The sequence below is a fragment of the Ambystoma mexicanum genome, chromosome 9 (assembly GCF_040938575.1).
Source record: "Ambystoma mexicanum isolate Mex_15411 chromosome 9, UKY_AmexF1_1, whole genome shotgun sequence".
In the NCBI taxonomy this organism is placed as follows: Eukaryota; Metazoa; Chordata; class Amphibia; order Caudata; family Ambystomatidae; genus Ambystoma; species Ambystoma mexicanum.
In genome coordinates, this window is record NC_090931.1 from 616,991,270 (window position 1) to 617,012,580 (window position 21,311).

General features: G+C 43.8%; 1 protein-coding gene across 14 annotated transcripts in view; it reads left to right on the forward strand.

Annotated features, from left to right (window-relative positions):
* MYO18A (myosin XVIIIA) overlaps positions 1 to 21,311 on the forward strand; it is a 1,313,149-nt gene that overhangs the window by 739,626 nt on the left and 552,212 nt on the right. For all 14 annotated transcript variants that reach the window (XM_069615286.1, XM_069615296.1, XM_069615289.1 and 11 more), the window contains 3 exons: positions 8,100 to 8,190; positions 9,336 to 9,528; positions 14,692 to 14,778. In XM_069615286.1, coding sequence (XP_069471387.1) covers positions 8,100 to 8,190; positions 9,336 to 9,528; positions 14,692 to 14,778 — 371 coding nt within the window. The remainder of the gene's footprint in view (positions 1 to 8,099; positions 8,191 to 9,335; positions 9,529 to 14,691; positions 14,779 to 21,311) is intronic.

Genomic DNA, 21,311 nt, shown 5'->3' on the forward strand with positions numbered 1-21,311 from the left:
ACCCAGGTGGCCAGGGAAAGGCAGTCGCTATTGGATCCTGACCCTAGGGGTGGATATACGAGAGGATCATTTGGATGGAGGAGACTCGGGGAGTGGGGATGAGGTACCCTTAGATGAGACATGGTATCCCCATTTCCCTTTCACCATGAGTCTAATGTCCCCCAAGACTTTATAGGCTGTTGTCAATTCCTTCCCTACTTTTCCTTTTAATTCCCTAAAACACACCAGTTACATACTGGGACGAGGAAGAGATATATGATATGGCATTTAAAATGCGCCTATACCAACTAGAAACACAGTCTCTCTTGATACATATACATACAAACACCAGTTAGCTACTGGGACGAGGAGGAGGCATCCAAGAGTAATACAGTACTTCCAAAACAGCAATGAAAGGTGTAGTCTTTATTTTGTTTTTGTTTTACCAATCAGCTTGGCGTGAGGTTTAAAAGCAGGAAGATTGAAAAACATGGAGTCAGGAGTGTAAGCAGGGATCCGGACAGCTGTGCAAGAGCAGACCTCTCCAGGAAGGCAGGGTGGCAGGCAGATTGCTGGAGGGACAAGAGAAGATGCAGAGTGCATGCAGCGGGAAGCATGACTAAAGGAAGCTGGAGGCCATTGGCAGAGTATGTAAGAGGAACCAGCATAAGCAGGAGAAGCTGCTGAGTGAGGCCAAAGCTGCGAGAGATGCCTCGTTGGTGGGAGCAAAGCCATGGAGAGCTGCTGTGGAGATGAATCGAGGAGCTGCACGAGAGAGAGAGAGAGAGAGAGAGAGAGAGAGAGAGAGAGAGAGGGAGTTTGTGACAGCTGAAGGCCTCGCTGGAATGCCGTAAGCACTGACAGCCAAGTCGGGCTAGAGAAGAGGACACCGGAACGGCAGGCGAGCGTGTAAGACTGATAAGAAAGCTATTGAATACCAATTTAAACAAAAGCAAGCATTTTGATGAAAACGAGTATATTGAATATGAATTTGAATGAAAGCAAGTACAGTTGAATACCGTTATGAATATTATGTTTTGTGGAATCACAAAAATCACAAAAGTTAAGGGAAATGTGCAAGCTTTGGCAAGAGCCACAAAGATATAATTGCAAACTTTGCAGATTAACAGATTAAGAATACGAGCATTGGCAAGAGCCATAAAGGAACTCTGCAATCTGAGAGAACAAGCATTAGCAAGAGCCATGAGAGTATGTGAAAGTGCAACAAGCGAATGGTGGCAAAACAAGCAATGATAAAGCATTACAAGGATGTGGAATGAGAATAAGTCAAAATACCACTGTAGACATGAGTGGCAACGTGCCTATGAAGAAGGAGCAAGTGAAGTGTGTCGGTTGCGTGACCTGTAATGGGTGGACTGTGTGGTACAACAACTGCGCCTAGACCAAGTAAGTACACCCCTTTACGGAAAAGCCACTTAAAGCACCACGAAGAGGCTTTTGATGGACTCTAAAAGGAAACCTTGTGTGATTTGAAAATATTGTTGAACTCTATGAAATTCGTGGAAGATATTCAAGACAGAAGAGCTGGGAAGGATCCCAAGGAATTGTTCTGTTAGAACTGTTGAAAGATTTGAAAGCTTGGGGAAGGGAACCCCTTTTTGTGCTGTGAACTATTTGAACCTTAGGGAAGGGAAACCTTTTGACCAAGAGCTGGTCGAAGCTCTAAACTTTTATATTGAACAGTTATCATTTTGAGGCTGACATCCCTACACATTGTATACAAAAAGATTTGAGCGCAAGTATAGGTTTTGGACACAGGCATACATTTGCTTTGGACTTCCCGACTATCCTTGGCTTTATTTAGGTAGGGAGCTCCCATCTTAGCTTAAGGCAAGTTAAGTTTCAAAACTTCTTTATTTTAAATAAAAGTGTGTAGCCCAAACTTTCAGTGCATTGTATGTGGCTCATTCATGATGCCTTCACACAGGACATGACATGGAACACATTCTTAATAATCTTTTTGACATCAAGGTGCCAGGCTTTTCTCAATTATATTGTATAGTTTCAACACTCAATTCTCTTACCGTCTGTCACCAATATCATTCACCTTTATTTTCAGTCTATTCTCACAATATCTACATACCATAACATTTACATGTTAACAAATTGGAAAGTCTAAAAAAAACTCACACTTGTTTTAGGACTGTGCTAGTTTAACGTCCAGTCCTAGTATATTTAGGGGCAAGTGCATAATACTGGAAATTGACAATTATTTTGATATGTTAATTTAATCTGCTTTCATAGTGCGTCAAATTTGCTACCATGCCTATTTTTGAATCTTTTTGATATGAATATCTGTGGAAGAGTCATGGTAATGAGCCGGGACAGGACTCTTAATTCCAGAATTGTGTTCCTATAAGCAGGCTGGCAACACTGGATGTCTGATCAAAATACCTTTTATCTTTTGGTGCAGGGTCTGTTTTCACACAGTCATAATTTACTAAGAGAAAACCCACGTTCATTCAGAAATATATGTTGATAAAATGCCTATTTCATCTTGAATATGCTAATGTAAGCTATGAGGGAAGGGTTTAAATTATTATGGGATATGCCCCAGCCTAGATAAACAGCCCAACTACCCTTGTACCCTTCCTAACTCTTTGGTGGTAGGTCTGGAGGATTTGCACTTAGTTTTTGAGGTAAGCTACCAGACTACTGTGAGTAACAAAAACCAAAGTGCGAGGTTAGGCACTGGGTGAGGAGGATGGACAGGGAGGGCGTTATAAGGGAGACCTTTAGAATATCCCAAAAGATCAAACCGTACAAGATGCAACAGCTGGCCCTGCTACATTAATACGTATCTGTATCTTCCAGCTTTATACCTGTGCCACTCTTCCAGGATGTAAAGCCTCTGGTCTTCTGGGTGAGCTTGCCTCTGTTCTCCAATGGTATGCGGGCGGAAAGGCAAGGCTTGATTCAAAGGATAAGGCCGTAGATTACAATAAATACATTACATACTTTTATGACCGGACCCCAGTATACATAAAGAAACGTTGTTTAGATTGTCAGCATGCTAGGATGAAATAGCTATCTTTAATCCCTGCTGCAACATGCACAAACAGTTGGTGAAAGTAGGACAGTGGTGTCATGTGAAAATCACACCTAAAAACAGTGGACATCTAAAAGGTCAGCGTTCGATATAGCTTTGGAATGGGGATATTAGTCTGTTGCAAAAGAATTTTTCCAACAAAGCCTACACCCCTGTGTGTGAAAAGAAGTGGATGATGCATGCCTGGACCACGTCCATCCCTATAGAAACCTGTGCACAGTGAAGCGCAATAAATAATATGGCCAATGCTAATCGGCTTGTGCATGGGGGTGGTCTACCAGGAAGCAGACTTCGTGGGGTGCTTGCACCCATGCAAGCTCCTCTCGGCATTGAAGGATGTTCACATGCCAAAGGCACAGAATGGCACAGTGTGTTGAGAGAGGGAATTTAAAGGGATCACCATGCAGGGAGGCCCAGGGAGCAGCAGGCAGAGCAGGCTAAACTTCATTCTGTGAAGGGAGTACTGAGGAACAGTGGCTTGTCCAGAAGGGCATCGATTGCCTCCTCCAGTCACAGATTACTAATTGCAGGAGGCGGAAAAGATGATGGCTGAATCTACACCCGGTTGGCTCCATTTAATTGAAGACGAAAAAGAGAGTAGTGTCCGGTAGGGTTGATATGAGAATCCCTGGGACGTAGCTCAACTCCACAGGAGGAGCATGGCTTTAGTGTTTTTGGCACAATGACATAAGAGGCAGATGGTGGCTTACAGGTTCGTCTCGACAAAAAATGAGCACAGTCAAATTTGCACGAGATGTTCTCACTTGGCGCAAAGTGGCCCTTGGGGATTATTCATCAAGGATATGGCATAGAAGTAGATGAACAGAGCAGGCGGAAGACTGGGCCATCTTCTTTCCACTAACCTGCGATGATCAATGAAGGCATTTGGTCTTGGCTGCCACACGTCTCTTCCAGGAAAGCAGGTCAGGCAGGGGGTTATCGAGATCTTCGGATTCACACTGGGGCAGGAATCTGTAGAAGAGCTTCTGACGTGTCACATTGTGGGGCAGATGTGAAGCTCTGCAGGAACTCTGCTTAGCAGCTGTGTACGAATCCCGGAATCCCTTGTACCGGACCACTATATATGTGCTGGAGCAGGCAATGACCAGTTTAGATTGGGGAATTTAAAGGTATGAACTGTCCACGGGGGCAACTTGCACACTTGATTCTCACGGGCACCCTTTGCTATAACAGAGGAAGCACTAGTTCATTCTATGCTTATAGGTGGGCATAATAAAATTCTGAAGTTGGATCTACTCAGTTTTGCTTAGAATAAATCATGCAGGTGTCAGGCCAAGGTGGCAGCCAACAGCACTGAACAGATTTGGCGGACCCAATGGCTCATTGTCAAGCACTTATGCTCACACTGTCCCTTCACACCACTGTCCAGAGCTATACAGGTACATCCATCATCCCGGGCCAGAGCACACAGTGAGTGGCTGGGCAGCTTCAGGAAAGGCTACCTTCCCTCACAACCATGCAGGGAAACAATGAGAAGCTAATGTTGTAGATGATGAAATGTCACTGCATACAGTAGTTCCTCTGCCATTCTACATAGCGATAGCATGCGCACATTCAGTGACAACCAGCTCTTTATGGGAGGGTGCATGTCGTTCGCAATTTGAGTATGGCTTTATTCCACCAGTCTTTGTAAAACCTGCATGCAGGCGTGCATGCTTCTCTAGCTTTCGTGTGTGTGCTGTTTCCGATTCTTTGTGTATAATACCTGGATATCGCAGTTTGTGCCGCTGCCTTTGTTGTACCAGTCTTTATAATACCAGGATATCAGTGTGTGTGTTCCTGTCTTGGTTCTCCCGTCTATTTGTATGTGTGCACCTGCAGCACAATAGAAGGATATCGCTATGTATGACTCTGGCATTGTTTTTCCAGTCATTAAAGGACTTTGCTATCATTGTGTATGCTCATCGCTTTGACATGTGTGCAACATTGTGTATGTCCCTGTATTGTTAATAACTGGATATCACTATTTTTCTTGCTGGCTTTATTCCACCATTCTTTTTTTAATACTTGGGTACCAATGTGTATGGTTTTGTTCCAGTGTTTGTAATACTTGGGTACCATTGTGTATGCAATTAGGTGAGTGTGTTGGGTGCATGTGTGTGCAATTACTATATATCCGTCTCACTTAGTTTGAGTATTTTTTCAGTCTGTGTATTGTGACGATCTCCAGGGTATTATCACTGCTTCCATGGGGGAAGCCCCTTCCCATAAGCACGGGGAGGTGTGACTGTTACCCATTAGTCCCCCTGGGGGTTGTACTCAGCGGGTGGATCTCATGGGGTGGGGAACCGGAGCGAACAAATTACTCATGTTCTTTTGGAAGAATTATTCTTTATTCTGCATGACTATCTGGAAGAACATGATATGCACCCCCTCCATCTCTGTCCCCTCACGCCTCCCCCCCTATTCCATCCTCTATAGTTCCCCACAACTCTATATATTTCTGTAGAGAAGGAGAGCCCGCCTATATTAAACATACTGGGACGAGGAAGAGAGAAAGTTACCCAAGATAGTACCTTTACCTACTGACACAAAGAAGATTGGGCAAGGAGGTAAAAGCCCACCGCTGAACCAACATACGTGGTGCAGTCAATCGGAATCAAACTTGAAGATAAAAAGGGAAGGAGGACTATGTGCAGAGGCAAATCCACCCTGGATGAACAGAGAGCTGGGTGGAGGCTCGTCGCGGAGAACAAGGGAGATCGGCGGAGCCCCGCTGAACACACAGTGTTCAAAGTTGCCCTGCCTGGAGAATCGGCAGTCCTGGAGCTACCGGGAGCTGGACCACACGGTCCGAGTAAGATATGTGAGCTGAGAGGGACCAGACCTGGAAACCTGGCGAGGAGACGCAGAAGGCACGGGAAGCTACTTAGAAACCTACTGCAACTAGAGGCAGTCCTACGAAGGCAACCGAGCAAGCTGGTAACGCCACAAAAGGTACCTGGGTTACCGTAGCGGGTCGTAGTAATGACAGATAATGAAGGAGGCAGTTGGGGGAAGGCGAGGAGCCCCTTCCCTTGTACCATTACTTGGTGAAATATACACAAAGGACATATGAGAAACAGTGCCTGACAGGCTAGTGAACCAGGCCTGTCTAGGACATACAACAAACCCAAGGGAGAGGTCTGGGACACATATGAGACTGGAGAAGCCCTGCAAGTACAGCGCATCAAGATCTGGAATACAACAGAAGTCTGGAAAGCCCTGCAAGAACAGTACAGAAGTGTCAAGGACTCATTGCAATTTAAGGAAGCACGCAAACAGACCCACCTCAAGTCGAGGAAGCCCAGAGACCGCATAAAGGGTTCAGGGACCCAAATGAGAGAGGGAAGATATGGAGCAGGTTTGGGAGTTCCTGAGATGTACCAGAGAACGAGAGAAGGATGAGCAGCAGAGACGAAGGGCAGAGGGAAACTGGCTAAGAGATAATCTACTTTTTGAAACAATAATAGCCACAATCCAGTCTGGCAGGATAGTGAACCGGACTTGGCGTGTGGTGTTTTTTGTGAAAGTACAGCTTGTCTGAAACGAGAAGAGTTACAAATCAAGTCTAGTAGGATAGTGAACCAGACTTGAAAGGCCATTTACAAAATGGAGAAAGAACAGGGGTACGGCCTTCCCTCCTGATACTTGGGACTGTGTTTTTTTGCCAAGAATTGAACCTTTTGAATTTAACTTTTAAGTTGGAGACCAGAATGAGAGAAGCCTCCTTCTGGACCAAGAAGACGCTGGTTTTCCTTAGTTAATATAGTATAAGGGAAGGAAATGGGTCTGGGCACAAGATGGTGGACACTTTATAGGACACCCTGACAGAGTCCTTAGTCTTTTTGTTGAGGTAGGAATACCCCTCTTAGAAATAGGGCCAGATGGGTTTACCTTTTCTTTTACTTTTAATAAGTCTTTGCCAACAAATATACCACCTGTGTGTCAGACTCATACTTCAGCACCCCTACAGTATACAATAAGTGGACATCCCTGTGCATTCTGTTCTTCCTGTCTGTGCTTGTAATAATTGTCCATCACTCTGTATAACTCTGTCTGTATTCTGCCCGTCGCCATGTCCACAAAAAAAATACCATTGTGTATGCAACTTTCTTTGTTACGCCAATCTTTGAATGTGTGGATGTCATTGTTCCTTTCTCTGTGTGTGTAAATGGCCTTATATTACATGGCAGCCTTCAATAGCTTGCATAAAATCCTTTACATCATTTTCTTTTTACAGGCTGGTTGTGACGTCACTACTGACATGTAATAAGAAAATGGCATCACTACTGCTTTGTAATCTGTTATTACGCTTCAGTTGTGACATCACACGGCCTGCTGCTTGAGCCAGCAGAGCGGAATTCCAGTTTCCACTTCCGCACTTAAAGCTGTGAAAAGCTTAACTAAATTATTTCTCTTAAATCGCTGTCTGTGGCACTTTGCAACCATTAACTGATAAGAAACTGCTTATACTAGTATGTTTACTTGGTGCATTGCTGAAGTTTTACATATGAGAGCAAGAATCGGTATGCTATTGCTTACTTTAAAGCACAACACAAAAACGTTTTTAGGTGCATATTATGGCACTGCTGAAGTTATTTTTCTGCAAGACATTGGAAGATGCATGTTTGCTTTTTCTTATCCTAGCAGATTGTAAATTGATAACATGCATCAGCAACAGAAGATCATTACAATGTATTAAGCAAGAGGCCAGGTATTAAAGGGGATGAAAGTGTATGCATGGCCATGTATTATAAATAATGCAATATCCATCACTGTGTGCAAACAGAATATTGCAAGACACCTCGAGTTCCGTGACCTTTATAAAGGAGCTCCGCCTTCAGCCTCGTTCCTCTATTTTGTCACTGAACTCCTCAGTGACTTGCAATATCCCTATAATGTGCGATAGGGCTACTTTATTCCATTATAAATCACTCTGTGCGCCTCTAGCTTTGTGCCGCCTGTCCTGGTGTCTAATACCAGAATATCATTGTGTATGCTTTAGTTGATCAGTCCGTTTATAATGATTGTGTTTGTTGTGCCACAGGATCCAAGATTTCCGCCCTGGATTGCCTGGAAGGGATGGCTTCTGGCCTGTACTCCGAGCTCTTCACGTTACTCATCTCGCTTATTAACAGGTAAGGTGAACTAGCAATGCAGAAAGGGTGCCAAAGGAGAATGCATTCTACATGGCAATCCTCTTTTATCTCAGTTGGATTGGCCTGGATGAAATGGTATGGATTCAACAAGTCTAAGTGGCTGAAAGTGTGAGATAAAGTCAAATCAGCAGTACAAAGGTCACCCACTTGCTCACACCTCTGTGTGTTATCTGCCACCTCTGGCGTTAAGATCTACCCCCCTCCACCCACTCAGATGGAAATAATATTGACGGAGATGAGGTGTGTCATGTCACTTTGTAAAACTATCAATCACTCTCAACAATAACCCTATTGCGCTTCTTAATTATCTTAGTAAAATAGAAACTCATCACAATCGTACTGTTAAACATATTCACATAATTATTACGTTGGCACTTCTTATTATGCACAGTGTTCAGATAGATTCCTTTTAAGACAAACTTAGTATGGTACAACTGTTATTGGTTCAACCCAAATTCAATATTGTCTTTACTCTTATTATATCAAACCATAATTTCACCCACCCATTTGTATTGTCCAAAATAACAATACTTGAATTGATAGTTGCACAACTCCCCAATAATACCACATGTTGATGTTGGCACACATCCAATGTCCCAACATAATTGTCTTATTATACAATATTAAAATTCATAACATCATTCAACAATTTATAAAATTGACCATTTCAAGCAAATCCTACTTATTGTCACACTTCCAGTGCCCCAATGTAATTGCCAACACATGTTTTGCTTAGAGGTGACTACTCTGTGTGGCCCCAAGGATCTTCTTCAAGGCTAATCATACATCTAATTGAGATATTCTCATACAATATCATTTGTAAATTCTTATTGACACACATCCCATTATACCATCAAAGTTGTCCAATGGGAAGAAAAAAAGAAAACACATTCATAAACACCATCCATTTTAAATCATAGTTTGCATCAAGTTCGATTTAATTGTCATAAGACAATTAAATCCAACTTTCTAATTACTTATCCCCAAATTGTTATATTATTCGATACATTAATTCTATCTAGGCATTCATAACTGACAGTCCTCAAAATCAAGGTACTACAATGAAATTGCAGGATACGCCAATGATGGATCTTGTTTCTGTTTCCGTCACTTCTTCTTTCTAGGGCCCTTAAATCCAGCCAACACTCGCACTGTTCCATGATGATCGTGGACACCCCAGGGTTCCAGAATCCGGAGATGACGAAGCAGGGCCGGGGCGCCACCTTCGAAGAGCTGTGCCACAACTATGCCCAGGAGCGACTGCAAAAGCTTTTCCACGAGAAGACATTTGTCCAGGAGCTGGAAAGATACAAGGAGGTACCTGTCTCACTGCTCTTTAGAGTGCATTGGGTTTGTCAAACAAGCCCTATGCCTCCGCTCCATGGAGGGAGCTGCAGCCCTGGTGTTTTAATTTCTTTGTCCTTCATAAAGTCTTCTCTCACACTTCTTACTGTTCCTGGTAGCCTCCTCTTTTCCATCTATGACCCTTCTGCCACCCTTCCTCCTTTCACCGCATGTGCACACTTATTCTGAGAGTGAAATTGGATGATATACAACAGACCTAAATGCATGAGCTGCTTTGCTCGCAGCACAGTGGTGTTTGTGTCACATCTGACAAACTGCTAATCTCCTGAGGAAGTTTCGTAAGGAATGTTCTGTTCGACCTGGGTGGCTGATTCCATTCAGGAAGCTTGTACTAATTGGGACGGAATGGGCGAAGGGTGCACTGACCACCAAAAAAGCGAATGCCCTCCATCTATCTAGAAAACTCTTATGGTTGGGCTTGGGTCAAGAAAGTTTTTCTTTCTTTGAACCATTGTCACTTGGATTGGCTCATGGTTGAAAGCTTTAACGTTTTGAAGCAGAGCCCACTGGAAAACTGACCCTGTTGTCTGTAGCACATCATAAAGTTGCCATTCCCACAGGGCGATAAAGCCTCTTATCTCTAGTACAGGATGTGCTTCAAATTGGAATGGGGATACAGAGCCTACCACGTCTGGGCATGGAAGCCTAGGGCATAGACCTGGGCTACAGCACCTACAAGCTCTAGAATGACACTTGGATACAGATCATGTTACCAGTGAGGGAATGACTCACTTAGCCTAGCATTTTGGTACTTGACTTTCCTTGTGCACAGGGCCAGACTGATATGCAAATAGACTTTTCTCTTCTGGTAAGGCACAGTTGCGTCAAACGTGATTGTTCACCCTCCTGGGTGGGTACCTTCCCATAGAGCTGGCCATTTAGGTCTTGCTTGTTGTGAGTATGGGGAGCTCTCACATTTTTGGAAGACCTGGGGTTTTACCCCAAGTTATTTTGGGTGTGTGTTAAAGTTACAACAAGCTAACATGGTTTCTAGATCCCACACCCTCCCACCCCCGTGTGGGACCCATTCAGGTAGCAGGTTATTTGGTTGTGTTTGTTCTCTCTAGGGACCCACCCACATTTTTTGCACAGCTGAATAGTCTGTTCACAGGCATAGAAATGCAGAACTTGTTACCTCTAGTACTAGGTAGGTTGAGCCAATAGACACAGGGATACAGAGTCGGTCACCTCTAGTATTGATGGCTTTTGAGGTTGAGATAGCACGTGTTGTGTGAAGGGCTCAAGGATCTTAGCACAGTTTTCTTGAGCTTCTTTCCTTGAGGCCTCTTCAATCTTGCCTTCTATTTACCCCCACCACCTGCTCTCTACTCCCTTCCTCTCTGCTCCTTCTATGCCTATGTCTTCATATCTTTAAGCTAACTTGTAACCTAGAATTGATCTTCATGCTTGTAGACGAGTGTTGGTGGACTTCACGTAGATCATGTTTAAAACCTAATCAGAGGTTGCACTTGTTGATTTGATGAGAATTTAACGCAGGGGGTTTCCACAAAGTACCCTTTTGCTCTCATCCACCTACAATGTTTAATATCTAAAAATGCATACATTGCTGATACTGATGTTGGAGTGCTATTGCTTTTGGCAGATACAGTAACTTGGGCGCAGTGAAATTGAGATTTTCTAAGGATTTCAGAATTAGAAATTGGGTCTCCTGTTTCACAGTCAGAAACTTCCCCATCAGCCCTCATATCGAATTATCCATGAGGCCGTATTTCAACATAGCCTACCGACCACATCACCACTACACCATATCTCATTGTAGCCATTGCGCAAATCTCTACTTGACATCTAGGAGGGCACGTCTACGTTCGAGACTACAGCCTAAAGTCACCTGTGCCTCACAGCCTGTTGGCTTAATCACCCTGCATCTAAAAGTGCTTAGCCCAGCCTGCTGCCTGCTTAGCAACTGATGGAAACCATTAAAACTATGCACTGGCTTCCAGTGGCCCGAAGGGTAACTATGAAAACCTTGTGTATTTCTCATCGAGCAGTGCATAAAACCAGATCTCATTATCTTCAAGACAAGCTAAAACCCTATCACCCTCCATGTACTCTAAGATCAAGCTCAGCCGGCATCCTAGTCATACCTAAAACAAACTCAGTCAGGTTAGGCAGATCATCATTCTCAGCCTTGGCCCCCACGCTGTGGAACGCACTCCCAACCCACATCCGTTTAACTGAAGATCTAATGTCTTTCCACAAACTACTGAAAACTTGGCTCTTTCCCTAAAAACCAACCCATACGCAGCCTAATCCAAACTTAGTATGAATAACAGCACCTCAATGACACATCCCAACAAACTACTAGATCTTGAATAACAATAAGACATAACAATACAACATCAAGATCCAGACGAGAAAGCGTCAATAACCGCTAATGTAAACTTAAATGACAAACAGAATAAAACGACTGAAGTAGATCAAAGCAGTGAAGCGGATAAAAAGAATAAATCGTACAAAAACAGTAATGAGATTTTAATTAATTAAATGGATGTAATGAATGCAATGGACAAATGAGTGCAACAGAAGAGATGAGTGCAACGGAAGGGATGAGTGCAATGGAAGAGATGAGAACGTGAATGCGTTGGTCAGATGAATGCACAGAGCAGGAGAGTGCGCAGAGCGGAAGAGTGTGTAGAACAGAGGAGTGTGTAAAAACCATGGAATGTGTAGAGTAGATGAATGCGTAGAACGGACTAGTGAATAGAGCAGATGAGTGAATGGAGCAGATGAGTGCGTAAGAGCGAATGAGTGCGTGAGAACGGAAGGGGGTGTGAGAGCGGAGGGGTACATGAGAGCGGGTGAGTGCGTAGAGCGGGTGAGTGCGTAGAGCGGGTGAGTGCGTAGAGCGGGTGAGTGCGTAGAGCGGGTGAGTGCGTAGAGCGGGTGAGTGCATAGTGTGGGTGAATGCGTAGAGCGCGGGGGACATAAAGCAGATGACTGCCTTGAGTGGACGAGTGCATAGAGCAGACGAGGGTGGATGACTGCGTAGGGCAGATGAATGCGTGGAGCTTGCAGAGCGGATGAGCACCTAAAGCAGATGAGTGCCTAGAGCGGATGAGTGATTAGAATGGACAAGTGCCTAAAGTGGATGAGTATGTAGAGCGGATGACTGCGTAGAGCGGATGACTACGTATAACCGTTGAGTGCCTTGAGCGGACGGAACAGGTGAAGTTTGTTGATGCAATGGGTGACGTATGTAGATAGAACGAGTGATATATGTGGATGGAACAGGTGACATATGTTGTTGGGACGGGCGATGTATGTGGATAAGAAACGGTGACATATGTGAATGGAACGAGTGACGTATGTGGATGAAACGGATGAAATATGTGGATGAAAGGGGTGAAATATGTGGATGGATCGCATTAAGTATGTGGTACGGACGACATACGTAGATCGAGTGCATAAAACAACTTGGAAATACTCTGGACGGATCGGAATGCGTGGAACCGGACTGGAGTGCGTGGAGCAGACTGGAATGCATGGAGTGGTCTAAAGTGCATAGAATTGTGCATCTTTCATGGAAAGGTTTGGAATGCATAGAACGTCTGAAGAGCATGTAACCCACCATATCACATCCCCACGCTTACTCTCTTCTTTACACCACCAGTCAACTAGAACACAGATACTATGACACCATTCGGTATAACTGTTCTCATACCAAAATCTGCCTCATACTGCCCATCACTCTAACTAAACACTGCTGGTTACTCACCCCCCAGCCAGGCGTTCTCCTCAGGCCTAACGCAGCCACAATCGGTCTGGATAAATCCTGCCAGAACGAACACATACTCTTCATCTCTCAACCACCACACCTACCGCTAAGAAGCAGCTATTACACAAGTACCACACCAGCTGCACACATCCGGTGCTCACACACACCTTTTGACTCTCTTTACTCTCTCAACTGACCTGAACTTCGGTTCCCGAGGGCTTTCAACCTACCAGCGCCTTCAGACCATACCAATGGTATATTAGACGCTATATAAATGCAAAGTAACATAACATACATCACTGTGTTCATCTTGTTCCTCTTGCGGAATTCAATATAGACATTTGGGGAGAGACTGCTCTAGTGAGTCTGCGCTCTCTGCCTTTTACTCCTCTGTGAGTAGTATTTAAACACAATTCACTTCCTGCACCCCAATGCAATGGGTATTGTATAATAAAAAGGATATGTCCTTTGCAGAGATTACCTCCCACAGCGGCCCTCCTGCTCGCCCTGCATCTAAATGTAGGATGCAGATGAGCCCACATAGACAACCCTGCCCTACTTCTCAGTATATAGCTACTGGCTTGATAGGGTCCCCTGCCTCCAACCCCCATCTCTGTCATTGCCTGCAGCCTTCTGCTACTCCTGGCATACTACTGACCAGGAGGCAACGGGTCAATCCATCTAAATAATTAGCTCACACAATGACAAGTCTTTTATATTTTCCTCAATTTACTGTTGATTGTGTTTTACTATTTATCGTAGTCAGTTCTGTTGTTATATTATATGTCGCAACATCCATACAACAAGGAATTCTGTCTTCTTGGAAGTCTGACATCTTTTAAGCCAGATTTAATTCCATCCAAGATTTTAAGGGATGTGTCTGACTCTTATGCAGCAGCAACTGTATTTCAGTAACGAGTCTGTCATAAGCCTGACTCCACCTGAGCATTCCAAAGAAATTCTCCCCTAATACGATCTAAAATGGCATGGAACAGACTCGTAGCCCCACTCTTCTTTATCTCACAATTACATTACAGGCCAGTCCCCTTTTGATTCATAGCCAAAACCTGTGCTTGAGGGAAGGAATCCAAGGACTTGGACAAAAATAACGACTACATTTAATTCTAAAAAGAACAATTTTAATAAAGTATTGGAGTCCAGCCTGACTTTTAAACCCTAAGCTGATGGCTAAGGCAGCGATTGCAAAGGCTCAGGAGAGAAGCACCCTTTTCACCATGTTTAAGCTTTGGAGACTTTGGGGAACCCCCCTGCAGTTTTGTGTTTGTGTGTTTTAAGACTAATGCAGTGACTTAACCTCTCTTCTCTCCGTAACGATGATCTTAGTTCCACAGGCACTAATCGCTCATCTGTCTCTCTAGGAAAATATAGAGCTTGCCTTAGATGACATAGAGAGCAGTTCAGCTGGCTCTGTAGATGCAGTAGACCAGGCCTCACACCAAGCCATGGTAAGCATAATGGACCAGGGGTGATGGGGAGGAGGTTGTGTGGGTGGACAGGGTTGGGATGGAAAATGAGAGAAGGTAAAGGGGGAGGGGTGATGGGGAGGTGGTCGTGCTGGACAGAGGCTGTGATGGAACTAGTGATGGGAGAGGGGTGTGTGATTGGTGCGACGGTCTGATGGTAGGGGATGTGTGGGGAAGGGATGGTGTGTTTCAAGGGAAATGGAGGGTGGTTGGCACAGATATGTGGGTTGAGGGAGGGAGTGATATGAGGGAAGGGGTAATAGGAGGAAAGCAGGGGCTCAGTTATGGAACCACACCCAGATTGTTGTTACTTAGTTGTGTTTAGATTTCCTAGTATTGCTCATTTTTATTCTTTCATGTGTGGGAGTTCTAGATTTCTGTTGTGGATTCCTTGTAGATCGAACACACATCTTCCCTTCTTCCACTACAGGCCTTTTTTCTGAGGCACACAAATTGCTAATCTTTTACCTTTTTAAAATATTCCTATTTCGAAAACCTGTTCTTACACCATACACTACTGTGTCAGGTAGTTGATGACGTACGCATCACAATGGTGTTGCATACTGGGATGCAGGCCAGCCAGTGCTCCCCTGTCCTGGTCGGAATTCGGAGGCACTCCTTCTGTCAAGGATTTATAAGAGTTGGTCACGACAGTGCATTGTAGCTGTTGCCCCCAACAAGAAGCATCGGGCTTACTCCCTGCACAATTGCTCATTCTGCTCCTGGTTGCATTCACTGCTCTTTGCATCTACATGCAGGTGTTTCTCCTTTAAGCAAGGTGCAAGCATTATTGCTGGCAGAGTGTTGCATCATTGAACCTAGCATGGGGCTGCATGTGTTGACACGGCAGGGATTTGTAGGCCTTGCATGTTACAGATGTTAGCGGGGAGTTACACACTCACCTGTGTTTGAAAGTGTACAAGAGTACTAATGATAGCTATTTGCCAATTCTTGCTCTTGGGACCGACCCGTTGTGTGCTGGTTGACATCCCTGAATGAGGCAGCCCACTCATTTCATCTGTGATCATCCCATCATATGTAGGGCAGTGGCGAGTCTTGAACAATCAGACATTGGTGCCGGTGGCTGCGATTCTATATGAATTTGGCATCAATTCTCTGACCAGTATAGCCAATTGGAGTCTATTATATTTTTACAGGAATTTCATAAATCCTTTAACAGAGTCCCTTTATGTTGATATGGCTAGAGATGGAAATCTACAGTTCCTGAAAGAACTAATTGGGTACTCTGAGGGTGATTGAAACAACTACTGTAGAATGGATTACAAATCCTGTAAGGGTTACATTATTGTTGTATCTAAATGATTGGACCAAACCATTAGACAAAATGCAATGCTATGAATCCCTATATTACATATCCATGGATTATAAAAAAACGAGGAACGCTTTACCCATATTTGTCTATTTATCCAAGCCGTCGAGTGAAGATGTCTTTCTTAAAGTTCCGATGGAATCTGTACCATACGAAGGAAATAATTCAAAGATATGGACAGGGTCTGACACTCTTTAATTTGCAGATATTTTTTCCTAACAGAGTCAGTGGAGAATCTGAAACATTTGCTGCTAATTTGTTCGCCATTGGCTGGAAAACGCAAACAGCACTTTATAAAGTTTGACTATGTCCAATTGAATACAACTGGAAATGATTTGTGGTATGAGTGTTTGGCTGCCAGGACATCAACTGTAAATCAGTGGTAGGCTTCTTCAATTCTCTTGAATTGATCAATTGAGATTTCCATTCTTTCAATGTGACTATAAGTGCTTTGTCCTCTTAATTCACAGGTTTTCTTTAACGTGGTTTGATGATTTTAAATGCTTTTTTCCTTTGATGAGCAGAAATGTGGAATACAATTGAGGACTATTCAGATATTATATTTTATGAAGAAATATCTGTGAAATTAGGTTTTTAGGGTGGTATTATATGATGGAATTTGTAATGTTTTAGTTGTGTATATATTTTTAGTTTTGTTATTTTTCATAATTTGTTAAAGGCAATTTTGCCATGAAACAATTATAAAAAAGGAATGCATGTTTTGAGACAGTGGCCAGCATATTGTGACGGGTCTGTAATGCGAGGCGGACAAGAACTGCTTGTAGTATTTTTCAAAATATGCAATTATATTAAAGAAATTATAGAATTAAACACCTTGCTTGCCCTACTCTACAGAGTAATTCCATGCCTAGTCTAAAGGCTAAGCAAACCTACTCTAGCATGGGTAAACTTGCCCTCACACTAACCAAACCTGCAAAGGAAATTATATAGCAACACAATATAATAAACCATATCAACACAACATCTGAATGGCCTTCTCCTGTCCTGGGTAAGATCCCTTCCCCAGGATTCAAAGTAAACTCCAAAATGGTCCTCAAAAAGAAAATCAAAACACACTGTCATTGACAAGGGCCAAAGAGCAACAACTTCTACTTGATGCTCATAGTTTTGTTAAACAACACAAGAAGATTCTACTCTTTTCTTCTATATCTTTAGATGCCTACTGCTTGCTAAATCTCCCTTTCTCAAAGTCTAAATATCCCTAAATTATTTTTACTTTCCCTAGTTGTTCCTGAAGTGCCGCCTATCTATAAAAGGGGATAGGGAAGTGAATGTACCTTGACTCGCTCACTACTTTCCTACATCTAATGATAAACACTGCTGGAAGTTATTTTTCTTTTCATTACTTCCTTTTTATTATGCAACAATAAATAAAATAAAAAAGATAAAAATCATTCTGCAGCTGGCTGAAGTCTGCTGCTTAAAAGGGGAAATATTGGTTTGATCACCCAAGCTCTCAATCAGTCTGAGTGTCTTGGGGGTTCATGGCATCACCCTGAACCTCTAGTCATCTGGTTTCAGCGGAATTAGCTCAAGTCTTGCAGCTTTCTTCAGGACTGTGAGCCAACACTTAAAGGTTTGGTCTCTCTGCTGTATTATTGAAGTGTTCTTTGGTCTGCTGTCATTGCACAGTGCTGGTAAAGCTTCAATTGGAGTATTTTGTCTGAAACTGAAGGCGCATCTGCCTGGTTGCAAACTTAACAAATGTATTGGTGGGGCCCAGGCAGTGATGTGAAATCACAGAAATGGATGGCGTAGCAGAAGTGACATCAGGTGCCCTATGACCCCATTCACATCATAGGAAATGTCATGTGACCCTTGGCCCAAACGACATCCTAGGCACTTTTGTTGTGTAATCTTTGGACCAGGTTACATCACTTAAGTTAATACCGTAAAGTATAAACATACACACTGTCAGACTTTATAGTGCCCAGTAAACAAACATTTGGCACAGCTACCAGAGAGTGCCCCGGGACGCTGAGTGGGTTTTGGCCTAGACGGGGTCCCGTGCATCAAATCAAAGAATTGGGTACTTTAAAATGGAAAGAACTTTACACTGGCCTACCCTCGTGGGATATGGTAGGTTTTTAAAGAATTACATTTTTTCTCTTTGGGACTGGAAAATGGCACAATCACCTTCATCTACTGGACAAGGGTAATACAACCAAAACACACTCTTGTGGAAAGTTAAGACTGAGCCTAAGGAGATCAGGCACAGAACAACGATGGGCCTAAGAGATTTGATGGGTTGAGGGTGGACCTTTGGGTGGGGATGGGCATTGAAGTGGGATTGAAGGAAGGAGAATGCTTGGTTAAGGATAACTTTGGCTGAGGGGAGCAGTGAAAAAGTGTCTCTCAGATCTAGACACTTTTTACATACAACAATACTACTGTCAAAGCTTATGCCCAGAAGACTTCATGTGTCGTGAGACTGTGTGTTAATAGAACTTTTTATCCGCGGTCTCACTCACAATATACCCTAGTTCCAGGGCAGTTTCTAGACAGCGTAGTGCCATGGGTGAAATACTAGAATTCGCCCCATCCCACAAACCCTTCCCTACCATTATAAAATAATTACACTATAAGCAAAATCTTGTTTGTAGTAAAAGTACTTAAAAGTAACATGTAAGAGACTTTTTTTATCTACAGTGCACTGCTAACTGGATCAGTTTCAGGGACTCATGTTTTTCTCAGATAAGTTGCAATTCAATTATTGATTTTCCCATGATCACCGGCTTTGGTTAAATGGCAAAAGGCGGAATTTGAGCTCAGTCCGCATTTTCGTTTCTTGACCCTTCTAGTTGGTATAGAAATCTGTTAATGTTGGCCTTCCCAAAGCTAGAATAATACTCTACAAACCACATAATAAATCCACTCCTTTTAGAAATATGTTGCGCAAAAAGAGTATGTTTGTAGTTTTATTTTCCCCATCCTAAATGGAAACCTAGAAGTACCAGCTGCGATGATTCGTCAGGTATCGTCACTTCTCCCCAAGGTGGAGCCCTTTCCCATGAGGCTAGGTAGGTGCTGCCGCTACCCAACAGTCCCCCTAGGGGTGGTGTATTACAGGAGGACCTCATGGGGAGGGACTCCCTTCTGAGGACATGGACAATCACCTAGGTTACAGCCGGTTGAACAGCATCACATCCCAACCTTCCCTAACCTCCCCTTCCATTCCAAGCCTCTTCCCTGAGGGTAGACCAATATATTACTGTAGTTCTTGGGGTACAGAAGGTATCGGGACAAAGAAGAGCACAGAAAACCAGAAGATTACTCACTGTGCTAGTACTGGTATGAGGTTGCCCAAAGTGTCAAAAGAAACAACAGACTTTGACAATCCACAAGGGTGGGACATGCAACAAAGAAGAGACGATGGACTAAAGAACTTGTCAAGCCCAGCCGGGAGAGGCAACAGGTGTGGAAACCATCCAGAGCAGGAGTTTCAATTCCTGTTGGTAGACTGGAGATGCAGAAGGGCAGGACGCCAGTGAGGTCCTGAGGGAGTTCTCTGTTGGTCCAGTTGGGGCAGACCAGAGCACGAAAAGGTGAGGGGGTGGCACAGCAGAGCACGGAAGCGGCCCACTGATTTTGAAGCAGAGTAGAGAAGCCCAGAGAGATGGACTCCAATCCCAGGAAGCCCCGGTGGCATATGTCCCAAATAAAGTTACAGGAGGTGCGAGAGACCCGGAGAGGACACAGGGTGAAGAGAGGCAGCCTCGAGCGGCTCTTCCCTGGCCCATTACTAATAACCAAACTATTGGGAAGAGTGGAGTGAGCATCCGAGGAGAAACGTACTTGTCGCAATGGGAGCAATAAGCCCTCTGACCATCGGAGAAGAGCCTGGGACCCCAACACAAGTGAACGGAGCATCTGAGGAAAGCATCCTCGTTGCAGTGTCAGGGATAAGTCCACTGACCACCAGAGAAAGGTCTAGGACCCCAACTCCAGTGAAGCAGACATCCAAGGAAATCTTCCTCATCACAGTGGCAGAGATAGACCCACTGAAACCCAGAGGAGGACTAATACTGTGCAAGAGCGGCAAAACAAACCTCGTTGAAAGATAGGAAAAGAACTCTCAAACCCAGGGAGAAGGGAGTCATTATATTGCTGAAGAGACTGAAGCCCTTTGAATATACTCAAGAGATGCCAGGAGAAGGGAGTCATTCTCCTGTTCCCGAAAGTTGGTTTGTACAAAGGTTTTGTTGGAATCTCAAGCCAGGGGAAGGGAATCCTTCCTCCTGAGATCCTTTTTTAAAATAACATTTTTGGGATGTTCATCCGAATACTGGGAGTGGGAATCATTCTCCTGGAGAATTAACGTTCTGTCCGATTATTCTTTGTTGTTGTGTAAGGGATAGAAGTACGTTGTGACGCAGGATGGTGGAGTTTAATTTTGACGGGTATTCTGACGGATCCTTTAGTAATAGTTTGAGGCAGGGAAACCCCTCTTAGAAGATGGGGATAGTGAGTGGTTCTTTTGACAATAAATAGGTTTACAGCAACCATCATGCCACACTTGTGTCAGCTTCCTTCTTTGACACCTTTACACATCATATACATTTGCTTTTGATAAGAGTTCAAGCTTGCCTTTATTAGGAACTGGCCAGAGGCCGCTTGGACAGTAGTCGAGCACAAACAAAATAGTGCTTTAGACTTGTGCTAAGAGACCATCCTTTGCATTTCAAATTTAGTTTTTCATGTTTTAAAATCGGATCTACAAGTCCCAAGATGCAAAGAAAAAAAGGCCTTTCAGCTCATCTACCTAACCATTTCCATCAATATACACAGGCACAGAAAAGACAAATTACATTTAAGGGTAAAATGTGAAGTACTCACTGACAAAAACCAGAGGGGCTGCACACCCTTCAATCCCTGTTGGTGCTCTGCACGAACACGTTACTTGGAGGAAGCTGGCGTTCACACAATCTAGACTGTGCACATGGACCGCGGTTTGGGGCAATGCACGATTCTTAAATGCACTCTAAAGTGACCAAGGGCCAGTGGTGGAAAGGCAATGATATTCTCCAGCGTAGGGTTTGCCCCTGCTCAGCATCATGCTTGGCTATCTGCTTGTGTCTTTAGTCTGAGAGTCGCACGGCTAGATTCAGTCAGTGTGAATGAAACACTGTCCTGCAGCTTTAGCCAGCGTTAGTTGTATGGAAAG